General features: G+C 40.6%; 1 protein-coding gene across 4 annotated transcripts in view; it reads right to left on the reverse strand.

The window, feature by feature from the left end:
* Positions 1-19,196, reverse strand: part of GABRB2 (gamma-aminobutyric acid type A receptor subunit beta2) — a 145,312-nt gene that overhangs the window by 88,625 nt on the left and 37,491 nt on the right. For all 4 annotated transcript variants that reach the window (XM_066614079.1, XM_066614078.1, XM_066614077.1 and 1 more), the window contains one exon: positions 6,027-6,247. In XM_066614079.1, coding sequence (XP_066470176.1) covers positions 6,027-6,247 — 221 coding nt within the window. The remainder of the gene's footprint in view (positions 1-6,026; positions 6,248-19,196) is intronic.

Raw genomic sequence — 19,196 nt, forward strand, 5'->3', positions numbered from 1 at the left:
TTTTGAGATTCTATCTTTGATGAGGCATTCCATCTTACCCGATATAGATGTTAGGCTGACCGGCCTATAGTTTCCTGGGTCCCCCCTCTTTCCCTTTATAAAGATCGGCATGACATTTGCTATCCTCCAATCTACTGGCACCGTGGCCATTTTGAGGGACAAGTTGTATATCTTAGTCAAGAGATCAGCTTCATTCTTCAATTCCTTAATAACTCTTGGGTGGATGCCATCAGGGTCCGGTGACTTATTGATCTTTAATATATCAATTTTCAGAAGATCCACTGTTACAGAAGGCCCATAAGATTGGGCCATTAATGTATGCAGTGTTATTGGCACAATGTGAAAGATCTATGTTCTGCTGAGGAGTTAATAGTCTGCACAGCTTCTCTCCAATGGTCAGCCTATCCCTCCATTATCAGGTTAAGCTTTGGGAGTCTGCACCTGTTAACCCATTTCTGCCCAGCCCACAGATGCACACATTTGATCCCTGCTGTGTATATGCAGTGTTGGGCAGAAATAATCTAAACACAAGACATTCTGGACAGTATGCCAAGATCACACACTGGGATGAAGTCATCCAGGCTTCTATTTCATCAGCTACTGTTTGCTACAAAAAGGAGCTTTAGATGCCATTTAAGAGCACTGGCATCATCAGAAGGAAGAAGACAGAACAAGAAGCTAGTTGCATGGGGTCAGCTGAAGATGGGCCCTGGGAAACTTGTAAATAAGAGAGAGATGTCTAGCAGAAGAAAGCAACTTCTGCCTAGAGGGACGTAAGAATGTTGTGTTTTGTTATCTGCTGGAGGGAAATTGTTACTTATGCAAGGTAATAAATCCCAGCTTCTATCTTTTCTCCCACTGGTTTGCTCATTTTGTCTCTGTATCAAAACACACTACCCACAGAATACGGCCCTTCCTTTCAGCCAGCTAACATGTTACTTACCCTTTCCTCTGCCATCTTAACTGTTTGCCAAGCTACTCCTACCAACTAGCTACATTTCTAAAATTCTTTTTAGCAACTAACCCTTTACAAATTTAATTCAGTCATCACAGAATTTCTTCTGCATTCCTCCTCATTTCATAATGGTTCAGGGCCCAATCCTATCCAATTTTCCAGTACTGATGCAGGCGCAATGCAGCTCTGAGAGAATGAACACTCCCTTTCTTTGAGGAGGCCTCCATGACTGCCCCCCCCCCCACTGCAGGATGCAGTGCATGCCCTATTAGCGTGGCTACACCGGGGCTGGAAAATTGGATTGGATTGGGCCCTCAGAATCTCCAATTAATAGAATACAGACAAGTTTCACAAGACATCTGCAGTTGCTCCTGAACCTGTTTCATGAAAGACATTTAGTTCTAAATGAATCAGTTAATAGTGTTTTACATACACTTATGTATGTATACACTTATGTTTTACATGAATCAGTGTTTTACATACACTTATAAAACATACAAACAAACAATCAACTAAGCAACATAAAACATACAATCAAGCTAATTTGAAAGCTTCAGCAGAAGTTTAATGGGGTGGCCAGAAATCCGAGAAAACATCACAAACTAGGAAAAAAGTCAATACAGTACATAGGATTTTCATACTTCCAACTGTTACTTATTGTGGCACTTCCCTGGCAGCTGCAAGTCATGCTACAGTAATTTTTAAAAATAATAATGTTTGTATCAAGGCTAGAAAGATGACAGTTGACACCATTTAGACTCTCTAAGCTGTAGCTTCCAAAGGAAAGATTCTTTTCCTTAGACATCTCAAGTCATATTGATTGTTTAGTCACAACTTCCATTGGTTTTGCTGCCATGAATGTACTTTCAAATGGGGAGGGGGGAAGGGTATTGGAAAATATCAGAACAAAACCTCTTCAAAGTTAATCAGACTTTCACTGGTTCAACAAAGTCTTTTTAAACATTTAACTTTTTAAAACCCTGGCATTTAAATGTCACTGAGAAAAGAGGCATGGAAGGGTAACAAACTCCACAGCTGAGACTTTTGCTCCTTTCCAACAATCTTTGGCCTTTTTATTGTTTACTAATGAGATCTTTCAGACAACAACATTTCTGCTCAATGAGGATAGGTGTTGTATAATTTGTGCTTGCCACATACACTGGCTGCTGAGTTATGGAAGGCTGCATTGGTACTTCTGCAGTGGCAAAGTACATCCTCTAGGGGTGCTTTCGAGCAATAGCAATTGGCTCACAAGAGCGGAGTTATGTAAGTTTCTACTTCCAGGTTTCTGGAACTGAACCCGTCCTTAAGTAGGGGCCATGTGGCTTTATAGCATTAACTCAGAAATAAGCCATCACTATTTCCAAACCCATTTTCTGAATCAATCAAAAACCATAATATTTGCATTTAGCAGTTCATAGGCTGCGCTATGGTGAGTAGAGGTTCCTAATTCAAATATCACCTAAGCCACAAGGTACTTTCAAACATTCCTTCCTTCTTGACTTCAGACACTGAGTGAGGAAGATTACTGTAAAAAAAATGTGAGACACTTTGATCACAGAGGAAAAGTCTTTAAAAAGCTAAAGACTGCCATGATTCTCATCAAAGCTGAGACTGTGTAACTGCATAACTTATCAGAAAAAAATACTATTCAAACACTCATTCCATTAAAGCAGAGAAGGGCCACAACCTGAAGGCTGGAGGACCATAAGGCCATACTTATTACAAGCCCCAAGAATGTATTTCCTTTAGAAACAGCAGTTTTCTAGAGACTAGCACCAGGGTCAGACCACCAAGATAATTCCAACATCTAGGATCTAGTCTGCTGTAATGCTTTGAAAAAGGCTGTATGTAGTTCCCTCTCCTCTGGTTTGATTTTTGACATCTCCCTCTGGCCCTGTAACACATTTCCCATCTGTTCCCGCAGATGGCACATTCCATCAGAGTCAAAAGAGCTGGTGTCCCAATATTCCAATATGTTATGCTCCACTGGCATGGATGTGCTGCAGAACACTGGGACAGGAAGTTGCTCAAAGTTTCTGACAAAGATTAAGGAAGACACACGCATGCAGAAAATTGATGGTGCAGGTGTATAGGTATTCCCCTCCCCCATCCCCCCTTGGTGCCATATTGTGACCAACACCAGAACACTGTTTGCAAAGTGACTATGTTGCTAGAATTGACAAGTCTTAAAGCAAAATGTGGAAAAGCCTCATGTCCTTTATCTCTGATAAGGCATCTTATCCATACCTCGAAGCTTTAGGCTTTACATCTTCTCACTGCCAAAGTGAGAAAGGCTTTTTCTCCAGACTTTGTCTCCTTATGTAAAGAGCTGATATAGTCAGATGATTAAGTGGGAGCCCCTTCTCTTCAGATCTTTGACACATTCATACACTTACCCAGTAATTTCTGAACTTTTAGGAAGTGCTGTACTAAAAGAATGGTCCTCAGGAATAGCCAAGGCCTCCTGGTGCCTGAGGCCGAAAGCCAACTGGTGCTCCTCTTTTCCTGGAGACGTACTAACCTGTTCTCCACATTTCTTGTTCTGCTCTGTTGTTCCTCTTCCTTCTTCCTTCCTTCTTCCAGAGTGGAAGGAGAAAAAGGAGCAGTGAGTGGGTGGTTGGAAGTGGGCTTTCCATGGCAATCTGTTACCTGAGATGACCATTTCAGTAGGCCTCATGAATGGGCCATCCCTCATAATCCTACAAAGATTTTCTTAGGTCCCAGGCTGTGTTCAAAGAGAATAACAGCTCAATCTTATCCTGGGCTAGTCCAGGGCATAAGCAGCTCTGGCGCAGCCTCCACTGCATTCTATGGGGCGGCCAGGGACTAGACAGCAATGAACAGGTAAAACACGTTTTTACCTACTCCACTGCTATCTTGTATCAATGGGCCTATTCAGATCTATGCCAGCTTTTTGTCTGGCATAAATCTGTATGGGTCCATGGGGCACAAAAAGCCTGGGCCAGGGGCACAGGATATCAGTGGCGGTGACCTGCTGCCATTATCAGCCCCCAACCCACCCTTGACATGCCCCCAATCAGTCTCAATCTTTGCCTCTATCTTCTCTTGGTATGCCCCTTCCACTGAATTACCTGCTCCAGCAGGGGCTTTGGAGGTCATTGGAGTGCACCCTTGCCTCCAGCAGTTTATGCACCACTGCAGCGGCTGTAGCAAGCAACCTAGGGTTCCACTGATGGAGTGCAAATACCATCAGCACAAGGACCATATAGGATTGGGCCATTACTATCTAATAAGCAGCAATTCCCTGAGAAGCACAGCCGATGACCCATTAAGGTTTTAACCACTTTCAGTTTCTGACTGGTATTTATAGTTGATTAGAGGCTTGGGCAGCCCCGAAGGGGTTTCCGCTGGGCTTCCTGTACCCCCGGAGGCCAGAGCTACCTAAGGTAAGTGAAGGAAAATCCCCTTCCGGCAATCCTGGGGATCGTGTCACTGATGCAATCTAGAGACTAGGGCTGCAATCCTAAAATACTTTCCTGGAATTAAGCCCCACTGGACACAATGGAAAGCACTTCTAGGAAGGCATGCACAAAAGTATGCTGTGTTATTTCTTGCTAAATATGGAGCTGATAATATTGGGGTGTGTTTCTATGCCACTTCTAGTTTTAAGGTTAAATTTAAGTAAACAACGACACATAAAGTAGCAATCAGTTAACATCAGTTTTCACATGGCATTCTTCCTCTGTGATCATATAAATCTGCTTTCTGCTGCATTAAAAAAAGTTGGGTTTGACAACAAATGCCATGGTCTTAACTTTTCTTATCCTAATTTTACAGGCAAATCACAGGTTTCTCCCCACTAGTTCAGCTTATCGAACACTCACTAAAGGTCATCAAATGTTTCAACAGCATTACGAAAATATTACACCAATGAAGGTAGAATTGTTGTAGTCTGTTCTACAATGTAAACATGAGTACCAGTTCATTTTGAAAGGGGACACTTTATCTCAGTGGTAGAGTTTAAAAATTCAGCATTCTCTGATGTTATGACCAAACCATTACTGTCATGCACAAATCTGAGAACTAGACTGCTGCTTCACTGTTGCAAAGTCGGCAGCGGTCATATTTAGTTGATGGCTTCCTTTACATTTCTCTCCCAACTTCTCATATACATGTTTATTGTGGTAAGGCAGGAAAAGTGGCTGGGGGATTGTCAGGGGCAAAAAACAAAAAACAAACAGGTGGCAAAGTAGCAGGTGGGTGAGAGGGTAAGCCTTACTTGTCAGGCATGTTTCTACTGCAAACCTCTACCTCCTGCCCCCTGCCTTGCAGTGGAGAAGCAGCACTTGGATTCTTGGACCAGTTTGCTGCCAAAACGTTTGTCTTTAGAATTCTTGAACACCTGGCCTTTCTGAAATAATCTGCCACAGCTAGAGTCCCCTGAAGAGCTACTGCTACTGCTACAGCTCAGTTGCTACAAACATATTTTGCTTTGGAGCTGACAGGTGCTGATTGCAATGTTGTCAGCATGAAGATCGAAAAAGACAAAAAGGTGTTATCGTATGGCGCTACATGGACCCTGAAATTTGTTCTTACCTCTTAATGTTGACCATATACTAGCAAAAAAAAAAACCCCAATATTTCAGAATTACGCTTTGGCACTGCAGCTAAACAGCAAGAAGACTCAATTCCTTCCAAAGAATTTCAAATATGCCTCATACTTATGATTGTTTGTAAGAAGATCTCCTAAATAAATCAAATTGGCTTGCCCATGATCAAATTCAGTGTTACCAGAAGGAAATATACCACCAGTAGATGGTTGAATATTCATGGTGCAGTGCTTCTTCCCAAATCCTACAGGGCTTTTCACACTTGCAAAGGAGGCAAGTCCAAATAAAACCACTGAGTTGCTCTATCACACTGCCTACCAAAAATGTTTCCTAGAAAGTTCACTCCTCTTTGTTATTCTCTGTTGTAAGAAACTCAGAATGTCTTGAAATAATTAAGACAGACAACTCTCAAACCATCTGAAGTTATGGAAAGCTGGAAAGAAAAAAGTACATTCTTAGGATATTAAATTATGCGGTTAAAAATGTGTGATGCTGACCTGAGACCATAGAGAACTGTCCCATCTGGATGTAAACGAATCATCCTGTTCTTCACAGTAACACCATGTACAAATGACTTCTTATCATTCAGGAAGTAGGTGTCAGGAACCCAAAGCTGATCTGCTACTCTATTGTCCAGTGTAAGATTTAAAGGTATTACATTATACGAAAGCCTCTTATCCCTCCATGCTTGCTGAAAGTACATTGTCAAGGTATAGTCCTGAAATGATAGAAGAGAGAGGGAGAAAACAGGTTGAAATTGGTTTTACCATTCCTTGTGTTACCCAAGAGATGCAAAGCAAAGCAGAGGTTTTTCACATATGGCCAATACCTATGAGCCTTAACATTTCAAAGTACAACTGTCACTTGAAAAATCATCCTCCTTGATTTTTGCATTCAAAGATGCAAGTCTTTGGATCATATACAAGATTCTTCAATATGCAGTAGGATAAAGTTCTCTCTTAATTTTGTTCATACAGTTTCAACCTTTCCTCAATAAAGAGAAGATCTTGCACTGTGCAAAAATAACTGAATCCACATTTGAGCACAGGAAGCAGCCTTATGCTAAATAAGACCATTGCTCCACCTAGCTCAGTATGGTCAAAACTAACTGGCAACAGCTCTCCACGGTTTTAGACAGGAACGTATCTTGAGATGCCTCGGACTGAACCTAGGACCATCTGTAGGCAAAGCATGTGCTCTACCAATGACAAACAGCCCTGCTTATAGAAGCCATGAACAATTGGTGTTTCTGTGGTATTCTGCCACAGTTTCATAAAACATACACAATTAATAACATTTCCCAAGGTATGCAGTGTGCATTAAAATCATAAATTGTTAGCTTAAGAATTTAAGAATTGTTAAGAATAAGTGAAGCTTAAGCAGCCTTGGGCATTTGTCTCCGCAAGGGAAAAGAGGGGCATATATTTTTTAATGAATGAATAAAGAAATAAAAATATGTGTAAATTTTCCCAGATGGAGACAATGATATTTCTTTATTTATTCAAACAATGAGGCTGAAATAATTCATTATTTTATGAAAATGTCTTAGTTCTCAACAAACAGACAAAGGGTTTGTAACTAAGAACCACAGCAGGCCCCCAATTTATAGAGACCCCAATTTTATGTAAGTATTACATAAGAGCTACCCAGTGCTCCTGCCTCCACCTGGCTCCATCATGCATTTGATGCCTTCATTGAGGCAACCAGCAGCAACAGAACCAACTCAGGAATAACCTGAGATGCTCTGCGTTATATATGGCAATAGTGACACTTAATTCACACTCATTAAGCCTATACATGTTGCATCTGGGGCTTTAAAACCCCAGCTGCTGCCAATATGGATTCCAGTAGGCCAGACTCAGAGGCTGAGAGGTCCAGCCAGATCTCCCTGAGAATACGGGAAGCTGGTGGAAGGAGGAGGACCTGGGTGAATTAATGTCCTCCCATTCCAGTACTAAACTCTGAGGCTCCCTAACATGGGAATCCACCAAAAGGGTTTTTTAGTTCCTTCCTGTTTGCCTTTCTCCTCATTCTGCTTATTGTGGACCCCATGAGAACGTCTCTGATGGTCCTACACAGAAAACACCAATACTGCAGCAGAACATGCTGGGAGTGATCCCAGCACACTTTGAATTTCCTGCTAAGTTTAAACAGCCAGCGTAGAGGAAGGGACAACTGGAGAGAAAAAATTTATACCAGAAGTGCAATTTGTGTGGCTCATTTTTGAAATAGTGCATTTTGCTGCACTGACTGACCAGGCTGATTTGTTAACTTCCTTTGTGTAACTGGCACCAGTATAGACAGCAAGGTGCACTTATTGTTGTGCACATGGTCATCACTGTCCTGAATCATTTGCTTTCCTCAAGCTCTCTTGATGCAGTGTCCTTTGATACAAAGCCTGCTGTTTCTCCCTGCATAATGGTGAGTGGGGACAGAGAATCCTTAAAATTACATACATCTTTATGAGCTAATCTGCTTTGTAAGTACTGAATGAGCTGAATGGAGTTAGGTTGTGGTTTTTTTTTCCATTATGGCTGGTTTTTGTGTTGTGAAGGTGATGTGAGCAAATTGAGGTAGTAGGACATGACTGAAGAAACTCGGGCTGCTAACCAGAGCTCAAAGCCCATAGCTGTTTGAAAGATCAATCTGTGAGTCTGCGTGCATGAAATAAGCTTCCCATTGCTGTAAGCTAGAAAACCAACGGATTGATTGGCAGCTAATCAGTTGCTGCTGATAAGAGGCTTCATGCAATTCTAGTCAGGGTATTTTTCTCCTCCTTCCTCTGTAATTGCCATTTATTAAAGTGAGGGCTCACAGACTATTCACCTAACCCAGGCCAGTCTCATTATTTCCTATTAGAAAGCCAATCTTCATTTGTGCATTTGTTATATACGCGGGTTGGTTTTCAGGAACATAACCCCCACATAAATTGAGAGTTGCTTGTAGAGGGAAACTTTTAAAAACAATACCTGCAAAAGACTCTTTGAATCAAAAGCAGCTCTGTGCAAGAGTGAAAAAAATTAGAATAATCCACTTTTAAAAATATCAAACTTCTAGTGCTAAATTTTCCCAATTTTATCCAACTTTCTAGCACTGCAGCAGCAGCAATGTAGCCCCAAAGTAAGGGAACAAATGTTATCTTGAGGAGGTCTCCATGACTCCCCTCTGGAGGGGATGCCCTGTTGACATGATTGCATCAGTACTGGAAAGTTGGATAGGATTGGGCTCTTAAGTTTTGAAAAACCTGGCAAATGCTACATAAAGTTTCTAGACAGTATTAGCACTGTAAAGATACACACAAACCAATGCCGCAATATATGGCAGTGAATTTTTAGATTGTTCCTTTTGACTGAAATTAATCACGTATCCCTAACAATACCAAATAAACACACAAATCTAATTGACTATCTAATGTTGACTATCTAATTACTATCTATCACAAAAATTGACTAATGTTCCACTGATAGTTGTTGAATCAGGATTCCAAATCCATCCGCTGCTAATCTCCCTTTTTTCAATCAAAAGGACAGGTCAAGCAAGTTGTACTGCAGGGAAAAATACTTTGGTATTTTATTGCACTGCTGTTGCTCAATTTGGCAGGACAAAAAATCTTGCTTTCTTTAAGCAAATTATTTGGATAGAATTTCTCTGCCATTTTTCTTCAACTCTACTTTCAAATTTTAAAAAAAGTAGGTTTTCTTCCATAAATGTATTGGCATTGCTCGATCAAAGATAGTGCTAATGATAGAACACTTTTAAATGTTTTTTTTTTCCATCTCACCATTGTATCCATATGCCATCTCTGTTGAATGATGATTTTAAAAAATTCTAGTTATTTTACTATGTTATACTGCTGTTGTTTTTATCACTGTTCAAGGTGCAGTGTGTGGGTTTTTAGCTGCTTAACTCTTAATTTTGAACTGTATTGAAACTGGATCTTTTGTATGTTACCTTGAACAATTTCTGAAAAGGAGGTTAATAAATTCAGTAATCTCCGCCTATGTCACTTGTCTTACTGGATCTGCAAAACCCACAATCTGGTTAGGCCATTGCCCTGTGAATACTTGATCTTAGGGCTACTTCACACACTTCTACAAAGGAAATTCACACATCTACTCTGATAAATCCACATTTCCATTATTCTGTATCACAAATGGATTTCCTAGATGAAGCTGACGCTGTGCAGGAAACTGTATTAGAGCAGCTCTAGCTGGCTCAAAATCCTTATAAGAGGTAGGGTTGTAAAATTGAACTCTGTAGGTGTTTCTGGCTGATCATTTTACAATTACTGCCATTCCCACCCCTGGCAGCTCTAATAAAATGCTTGAAAAATCAGCTCAGGCTCATTCCTGGCTTCATATAATGTCAACAAATTCATTTGGAAAATCCTGTAGTTAAAAAATGCAAGCAAGAGGTTGAACCATTCATGAAGTTTGTGCAGATCACCTGATGGAAAAGCCAATCAGAAGACTAGAAGTACGATACACTCGTATATACTTTTGAATATTGGAGGAGAGTGACTGCCTCTAGCCAAACCCATCTCCTCTGACCAGTAGTGAAGCTGGGGGGGAGATGTCTAAGTACTGCAGTTACTGCAACACACTGTGTAAGCGGCTCCTACCACTTGTAGGTGATTGGGAGGGGACTGCTTACATGGAATGCTGTGGCACCTGAAGTACTTACTGCTTCCTCCCCCCCCCAAAACTACACTACTACCTCTGACACAAATCCCAACAAGCACTTCACTGAGCTGGGAACTGGAGAGAAAAGTCAGGATAGACTAGGACTATACAGAATATCAGAATATTCACCAATTTAGTTTTTATTTTTCCTCAGTACAGGGTTTTTAAAATCCCAAATGCCATTGCCTGATGTACCTCTTGTTTACTGTCTGTTTGGTATTCAATCTGCTGCAGCACCATTCGCACCATTTTTGTCTTCTTCTGAGGAATGTTATCTCAGTCAAATTTTTAAAAAGGGAAAGAGGGGGGACCCGGGAAACTATAGGCCGGTCAGCCTAACATCTATACCGGGTAAGATGGTGGAATGCCTCATCAAAGATAGGATCTCAAAGCACATAGACGAACAGGCCTTGCTGAGGGAGAGTCAGCATGGCTTCTGTAAGGGTAAGTCTTGCCTCACCAACCTTATAGAATTCTTTGAAAAGGTCAACAGGCATGTGGATGCGGGAGAACCCGTGGACATTATATATCTGGACTTTCAGAAGGCGTTTGACACGGTCCCTCACCAAAGGCTACTGAAAAAACTCCACAGTCAGGGAATTAGAGGACAGGTCCTCTCCTGGATTGAGAACTGGTTGGAGGCCAGGAAGCAGAGAGTGGGTGTCAATGGGCAATTTTCACAATGGAGAGAGGTGAAAAGCGGTGTGCCCCAAGGATCTGTCCTGGGACCGGTGCTTTTCAACCTCTTCATAAATGACCTGGAGACAGGGTTGAGCAGTGAAGTGGCTAAGTTTGCAGACGACACCAAACTTTTCCGAGTGGTAAAGACCAGAAGTGATTGTGAGGAGCTCCAGAAGGATCTCTCCAGACTGGCAGAATGGGCAGCAAAATGGCAGATGCGCTTCAATGTCAGTAAGTGTAAAGTCATGCACATTGGGGCAAAAAATCAAAACTTTAGATATAGGCTGATGGGTTCTGAACTGTCTGTGACAGATCAGGAGAGAGATCTTGGGGTGGTGGTGGACAGGTCGATGAAAGTGTCGACCCAATGTGCGGTGGCAGTGAAGAAGGCCAATTCTATGCTTGGGATCATTAGGAAGGGTATTGAGAACAAAACGGTTAGTATTATAATGCCGTTGTACAAATCTATGGTAAGGCCACACCTGGAGTATTGTGTCCAGTTCTGGTCGCCGCATCTCAAAAAAGACATAGTGGAAATGGAAAAGGTGCAAAAGAGAGCGACTAAGATGATTACGGGGCTGGGGCACCTTCCTTATGAGGAAAGGCTACGGCGTTTGGGCCTCTTCAGCCTAGAAAAGAGACGCTTGAGGGGGGACATGATTGAGACATACAAAATTATGCAGGGGATGGACAGAGTGGATAGGGAGATGCTCTTTACACTCTCACATAATACCAGAACCAGGGGACATCCACTAAAATTGAGTGTTGGGCGGGTTAGGACAGACAAAAGAAAATATTTCTTTACTCAGCGTGTGGTCAGTCTGTGGAATTCCTTGCCACAGGATGTGGTGCTGGCGTCTAGCCTAGACGCCTTTAAAAGGGGATTGGATGAGTTTCTGGAGGAAAAATCCATTATGGGGTACAAGCCATGATGTGTATGCGCAACCTCCTGATTTTAGGAATGGGTTAAGTCAGAATGCCAGATGTAGGGGAGAGCACCAGGATGAGGTCTCTTGTTATCTGGTGTGCTCCCTGGGGCATTTGGTGGGCCGCTGTGAGATACAGGAAGCTGGACTAGATGGGCCTATGGCCTGATCCAGTGGGGCTGTTCTTATGTTCTTATGTGGATCATCTAGTGAACATGATCGTATTAAAAGAGATGGTGCTTTCTGCCACTGCCAGAAAATTTTGTGGAAAATGCTTCCCATAAATGACTGGCAGCAAAGTTACCTATACACTGAGCTAAAATACACTGTGCTAGGATGGTGTTGTGGTTTAGGAGTGCAACTTAGACCTGGAAGATCCAGGTTCAAATCCCCACTCAGCCATGAAGCTTCCTGGGTGACCTTGGGCCAGTCACTTTCTCAGACTAGTCACCTAACTCACAGGGTCGTTGTGAGGACAAAAGGATGAGAGGAACAATGTACACCAACCTGAGCTCCTTGGAGGAAAGGTAGTATAAAAATATGGAAAAATAAATAGTATCTATTTTTCTTCATAATAAGAAAGGAGTGAATTATTCAACTGTACAGGTTGTGTTACCTGTATCAGAACACCATAGTGGTACAGTCTATATGGAAAACATGGGTGATGAGTTACAGAATAATAAAGATGCAAAACAGCATCCCATAAAATGCTACTACTTGTTGTCAGCAGCCCACTTCTAAAGCGTCAGTCCCTGTCACATGGAAGTCTTGCCTTGTAGTTAGAAGTGGTGACAAGCCTGTATTTGGGCAGCTGCAGAGCTCATTTTTTCATGTTAACAAACTAGTTCAAATTAGTTATTGCCCTCATGGTGAGGCTGTCGTCTTCTAAAGTAGTTTGTGCCACTTCTGAAACTTTTATGCTTTCAACATTTCCAACTGTGAGTTGCCACGATGTTTATTCTGTTATTTAAAACTTGTTACTAGATTAGACCACATTCATTTCATACCGTCTGACACGCCGGTTTAATTTGCTTCTTTCTCTGTATCCATGCATGCATGTATGTGTATACAGAATCACACAGATGCGCACACATACCAATTTAAACCCACACCTGTCTGCTGCATCTGATGAAGCAGCCTGTAGTACATGAAATTCATGAAATGCAGTTTCCTTGCTTTGCTGTTAGCTAGCACCCCTATGACTGATAAGCTTGAGTCAGAACGGAGGGACAAAATTGGAAAAGGTGTATGATAGACACACACAGATTCTTAAGATAATAAAAAACAAATCTGGGGACAGAAACTTTTGCATATGAGATAGTTCAGGAAGGAACTTCTTCAGCAATGAAGAAGGCATTCTGAACATGTGCAGAGACCATCTCTTTATTTCTTAACATGTTTGGCAAGCTCTCAAGCAAATTCAGCTGCTGCTAAAGAACAAAGCAGCAGTTTTAAAATGGCTAACAGCTGGAGTCATGGCCCTACAAGCATAAAACCCAATTTGGCAGCAATGAGCCTCAAGTCTACTTAACAAAGATAAATGATCATGCAAAGGAGGTATATTTTGCCCTGTGAGAATATTGCATAAACGACTTTGCAGACTCCTCAGGAAACACAGCATAGACCAATGTTTTAAAAGAACAATAAATTCCTCTCAAACATGTTTTTCTCAAGCAAGAGAGGCAAGTTGACCTAATTGTATCACAGTTATAACACTGTGCCAAGATCATATTGGGGCTACATTTCAATAGATACACTGTGAATCTGTTCAGTTAATTCAATGAACTCAATAACCATTGGAAGACAAAGATGAAATGTATCAGAAGGGTCTATTATGGAACATAAAGTTGCTTCATGTATCTCTCCTGTTCTTTAGTGCACCCTCTCAGAGCTTTAAGCTACAATGCTAAACAGAATTACCAGGAAGTAATCCCATTAAAATCAATGCAACTTACTTCCAAGTGAACATGGTTAGGATTGGGCTGTACAAAATTCCTAATATTTCAAATATATCAAATTTTTTAAGATTCATTGTCTTTTTTCAAGATATTTGTGTCTTTAAGATCATTACATACCATAGGGCTTAGGCAAAAGTTTCCCTGTGAACAATGGCAGAGCGGTTAAACGTGCCTTGAACCTTCCAAATTTACTTTTTGGGGGTCAGCATAGTTCATAGGTTGCCTTTCCCTACCTTTGTTTACTGCTCACATTCCTCATGTGTCCTCTCCCCCAACTGGATCCATTTTCCTACCAGCTCCATGGATTCAGCAACTACTGATACTTTAGACCAGTTACTGCTGGGAGGTCATAGTTTGCAATGGTCTTATGACAGCAGCATTTCTATTTTTTAGAAAACCACAAGACCCTCAATTTCTTGGTCAACTCTACCCTACACACAGAGTACTGTGGGTACAAAATAGTCCATGCGATGGATATGCTATACATGGCAAGAAATCAGGTTGGATTTCAGGTTTATCCTGAAATAAACGTTGAGACTTGGACTGCAGTAGGCACACTTTCCTGGGAGTAAGTTCTATTGACAAAATGGGACTCACAGATAAGCATGTTTAGGATTGTGTTAGCCTGTACTTTTAAATTTAGTGAAGGACATTTATTTGCAAGCTTTCAGACTCTCTCTCAGAAAACTCTCTTCATACAGCAGACCAAACAGTATTAATGTTGCCTGCTGAGAGTCAGAAGTGATGTCACTAAGCTGATGATGGCCACAAAGAAGCACTTTGTTTTCATGCAGAAACTCTTTAGCTGCAAATGACAGAAGAGAACGTGTAAAAAACTTGATAATATTTTCAAGATATGGTAAATTCCAATTATAACATGAGCTACCCCTTCAGCAGCATCACTTCTGCTGAGTGTCACTCTCAGTAGCAGAGATGTGGTCTGCAAGGTAATACCTCTCAACAGGAGTGGTGCTGCTGAAAGGGCAGCATGTGTGACAATTAGGTACTCCCAGCACCTTGGCAGCATCTTTCACACATTTTGATCTGTCCCTTACCCTGTAGCATTCCTTGCCTTCTGAGGCCTCCTTCTGTCTCTCCCTCCCAGAGCCTTGGCAGAAGTGATGCTGTTGAAATGGTGGTGCTGCAAGATCCCAGTTATCTGATGGGCTGGATAAAGAGCTTCTGAGAGCTGAATTCAGCCCATGGACCTTATGTTTGACACCCCTGTTCTAGATTATACATATATGAACTAGTTTGGCTGGGTATTCCCTATAAGCTGTGCCTTGTATTCCCTAAGCAAAGTGCTTACAACACTTTTGGTAATCAGGGCTAGTGTCTTCCTCCTTTCCCCAATGCTGGGGCCAAAATCCAGTAGACTATGCTATCATTCGAGGATAAAGAGATCACCCTCAAAAGCCTCTCTCATTGTTACATTGTAAGATTCTCCAAAAATCTATCCAGGAGCATGTAGTCAAAAGTCAAAGCCTCTAACTAAAGTAGAACCAACTTTAACATTTAAAATGTAAAAAAGGGTTTATGGTGTGCACAGCACAGGTGTTGGATAACACAGAGAAGGAAGAATAAAACAAGTATGTTTGGAAAACGGCTTGAGTGTTGGCAGTGCCCAGGTGTGGATTTTTGCAAAAATACAAGCAAGTGTTGACAGGCAAACTGAAAAGCAATATAATTTCTTAATTTCACTATACTTACCCCATCATCAGTTTGAGGTATACCAACCTGATCCACAAGGAGGTAGGCAAGGACTTGACCACATACAGATGCATTATCTGAGGAAGCCAAGCCAAGCCAAGCATCCTTGGACCTGACATTAAAAAACCGAGGTTCAATGATGTCACTGATCTGTCCAACTGAATGGCTTATGGCTACCTGCCCTCTGACTTGGCATATTCCTATCACAACAGGTACCCACTGTTCTTGGGGAATCCAGGTAAAAAAGACAGGTATCCACAAACTGTCTGCTTGACCATGTGGCTTTTCTGCAATGGTGCTAATTGCAAGTGTCTCCAAGAAGCATAGTTCCAACTGAACCCTAATCATCATATCGCTCATGTGAAAGCACATTGTGGAAATGGTTTGGCAGTTCCAGTTTAGTTGCAGCAGCACAAGCTATCCTATTCACTGCTGGAGTTAAAGCAAAATCTCAAAAGGGTAGGAGGCATTAAGTGTTTTCAGCCTTGCAAATATAACTACACAAGTTACTTGCCCATAAAAATGCTTAGTAGCCCACCTGTCCATGCATAAACTTATACAATATTTCTATGTATTATATTTCAAAGTAATATAAAAAGTATCTATTATAACATAGTATAAATTTATACTATATTTCAAAGAAACAACTTTTGCAGTCCTGTGGGGAGGCAGTCATGGAGGCCAACCCAGGGTAAAGAAATATTTTTCCCCCCTTACCTTGGGGCTGCACTGTGGCTGCATTGGCACTTGGAAGTTGGTTAGGACTGGGCCCTTCTTTGAGAATAAGTCACTTAGAATTCAATATGGCTTACTTTTGAGTAAACATACATAAGATTGAATTTCTGCCTCCCACATTGTTCTAGAAAGGCAGAAAAAGAAATCAGCAAGAGCTGAAGCTTTTTCCCATAATCGAGACACAGTGATAAGAAAAACATTGCCTGTCTACTTTCTGCCTGATATATAGTTCTTAAAAGGCACAGAAGTTCTACTAGTTAAAGGATCTGGCAACATGTGAAACTTTTCCTCAGAATGTCTGTGGTACAATGTGTTGTGTCCAGGGGCAGTTTATCATCTCACAGATGATAAGCTGCACTTGCTGAAATTCCCACACAATTGTTAAAGGTCCAGGAACCCTAAAGTTGAAAGCATGGCCATCCAAGTACTTGATAAATACTAAAAGGTACATTTTTGATAGGACAGTTGTGTGTGTGCAGTTAGGTTATTGTAACAACTGCAGGAATTATGTACCTGTATAAATAAAATAACACTTTGGATAGGTGATACAGAAATGCATCAGATATTCATTAGCTACATCTCTACATCCTGAACACATCCCTTCCCAGCCCAATCCTGAACTGAAAGATCAAGGCTATTCAGGGGCATGGGGCCTAATTTTAAAAGTTGGCACAGTACATGAGGCTGTACAATGTCCTTATTGTTCACCAGGTGTGGAAATTGAGGTGATCACTTTAATTTCCAATTTCTCATGCTTTATGGAGCACAAGGGAAAATGATAAGCACTTTAATATTTACTTATCTTAAACAGAATTTTACACACACACACACACACACACACACACACACTTGAATGCTGCACAATGTTTGTACTATTACACTCTGAATATGTAGCAAGATGGAAGTGGCCAGATACAAATGAATGAATAGCCATTGTAAAATGATAACAGGAAAAAGCAAGGTACTTATAAACACTACAAAATGCATCTAGACACTCGGGCTCAAATAATAGAACAATAAAAGTAAGGTTTATTAAAAGATACACTGTGTTAGGTTTTAATCGGAAAACTAATAGAACATAGCATTTTATAATTACATAAATAAAGCAAGTAGAGTACATATTTGTTAACAAAAAGGAAACTAACTGAAGCTTTCAATATTTTGATTTCGAATCTTAACTCTGTGTGTGTGCGTGTGTGTGAGAGAGAGAGAAAGAATGAGAGAGGACTACTGGTATACAGTTGTTTCTAAATCTTTCAACTTCCAATACATTAACTGAGGAAGTTCCCCCCCCCCTTTTCTTTCTATGTCTCACTGTAGCAACCTTTTCCACTGTGAAAATTCCAGGGTTGACAAAATGTACTATAAGATATACAATTCCAATGCACGCCAAAATTTAACAACTCAAGACTGATCAAAATTGCTGCTTTTGTTGGTGATTTAAGATAAACAAGTAATAGGCTAATTGCCCGATTCCTTATACAAGACATCCTGTTATTAGTATCATTGAAACTACAATTAAATACTCCTCTTAAATTATCTCCTATAACGTCAAAGTGTCAAGATGAAATCTCAACTGGCCTCAAGCAAAACATGCTTATCTCTAGCGATCTCAAATTAAAAGTTTGCAATTACTCTTCATGAGCCTCTCATACGTTCATTTACATCCGTACTGCAAAAGTGCATTTTGGTATCAATTCATATCAAATATTCAGTAGTGGAAATCTAATACTTTAAACTCAAGAGGATTAAGCTTTCACATCTGAAATGGGGGTTGGGGACCTTAATTATTTCTGTCTCAGGTCTATCAAATCATCTTTATTAATGAAACACTCTTAAATATGCAGTTGAACAGAAGCTATCAACAAAGTGAAAACGTACTACAGGTAGGCAATAAGCAATACAAAGATACAAGTAGAAGGGAACATCGACTTTCATTTTTATGGCCAACAACTTATGATTCCTACTGACTTGGAATCAGAATAGGTTAAGAATTGGGTAAGAATTGGTTAGATAAAATATTTATCATGCAGCTGTGTAACACAGAATAAACAGAACAAACTAAATGTACGCCATTGCAAACATTTTAATATTTTTTTCTTCTAAAGTGAAATCTCATAACATGAGCTGATTTATCTTTATCATTATGTGTTGCCAAGAACTAAACATCAACATCAATCAAGCACTGATCTCATAAGGAGACACACTGCATGGTCTACCACACAGCTGAACCACCTTCCACTGAAGGTATCAAACTGCAAAAAAGGTGGCTAACACACCTGTTTGCAAAGTGCATTTCTGAAGAGGAAAAAAATAACTGGAAACAAGAAGTACTATAAAACTAGCTGCATTCTGAAAAATTTTGCTGTCTAGATGATACCACATTTCCATCAGTCAATAATATTCACCTTCCCCTTTTTCTTAAAACTTCTCTTTATCTTCATGAAGCTCAGTCAAATTTTCTTAGCATTATGCTTGTTCAGACATAGTTATCCTATAATATAGCTTTCCAGAGGAAATGCAATGCTTTTTTTAAGATTGATACAGAGGACTTTCCTCATAGTCTCATCCATAAAAGAAGTTCATTTAAAACTCTGGCAAAAGGCAGAATCTTTTCTGTTTACACATGCTTACGGAGATTATTCCGTTGCTTTCGAGGTATCAGGATACATGCCACTTAAAACAAGACCAAAAAAAGGAAAAAGTTCCCATATTGCATGCACTTTTAGAAAGATGGGCCATGCCACGTGTATCAATAGCAAATCCTAAGAGTTCTCTTTGTACTGCTAGAAAAACAAAATATTCAGCAATACGATACTCTTGCAAAACCATCTGCAATCTAAAGCTTTGAAATCTACTCATACTAAATATCATTTTGTGGGAAATTTCTGGACAAGACATGCCTTTTCAGCAATGGCATTACTCTACGTAGTCTTCATCCAGGAAGATAATTTTTGCTGGATCTTAAGGGATCA

The sequence above is a fragment of the Tiliqua scincoides genome, chromosome 2, assembly GCF_035046505.1.
Source record: "Tiliqua scincoides isolate rTilSci1 chromosome 2, rTilSci1.hap2, whole genome shotgun sequence".
Classification (NCBI taxonomy): Eukaryota; Metazoa; Chordata; class Lepidosauria; order Squamata; family Scincidae; genus Tiliqua; species Tiliqua scincoides.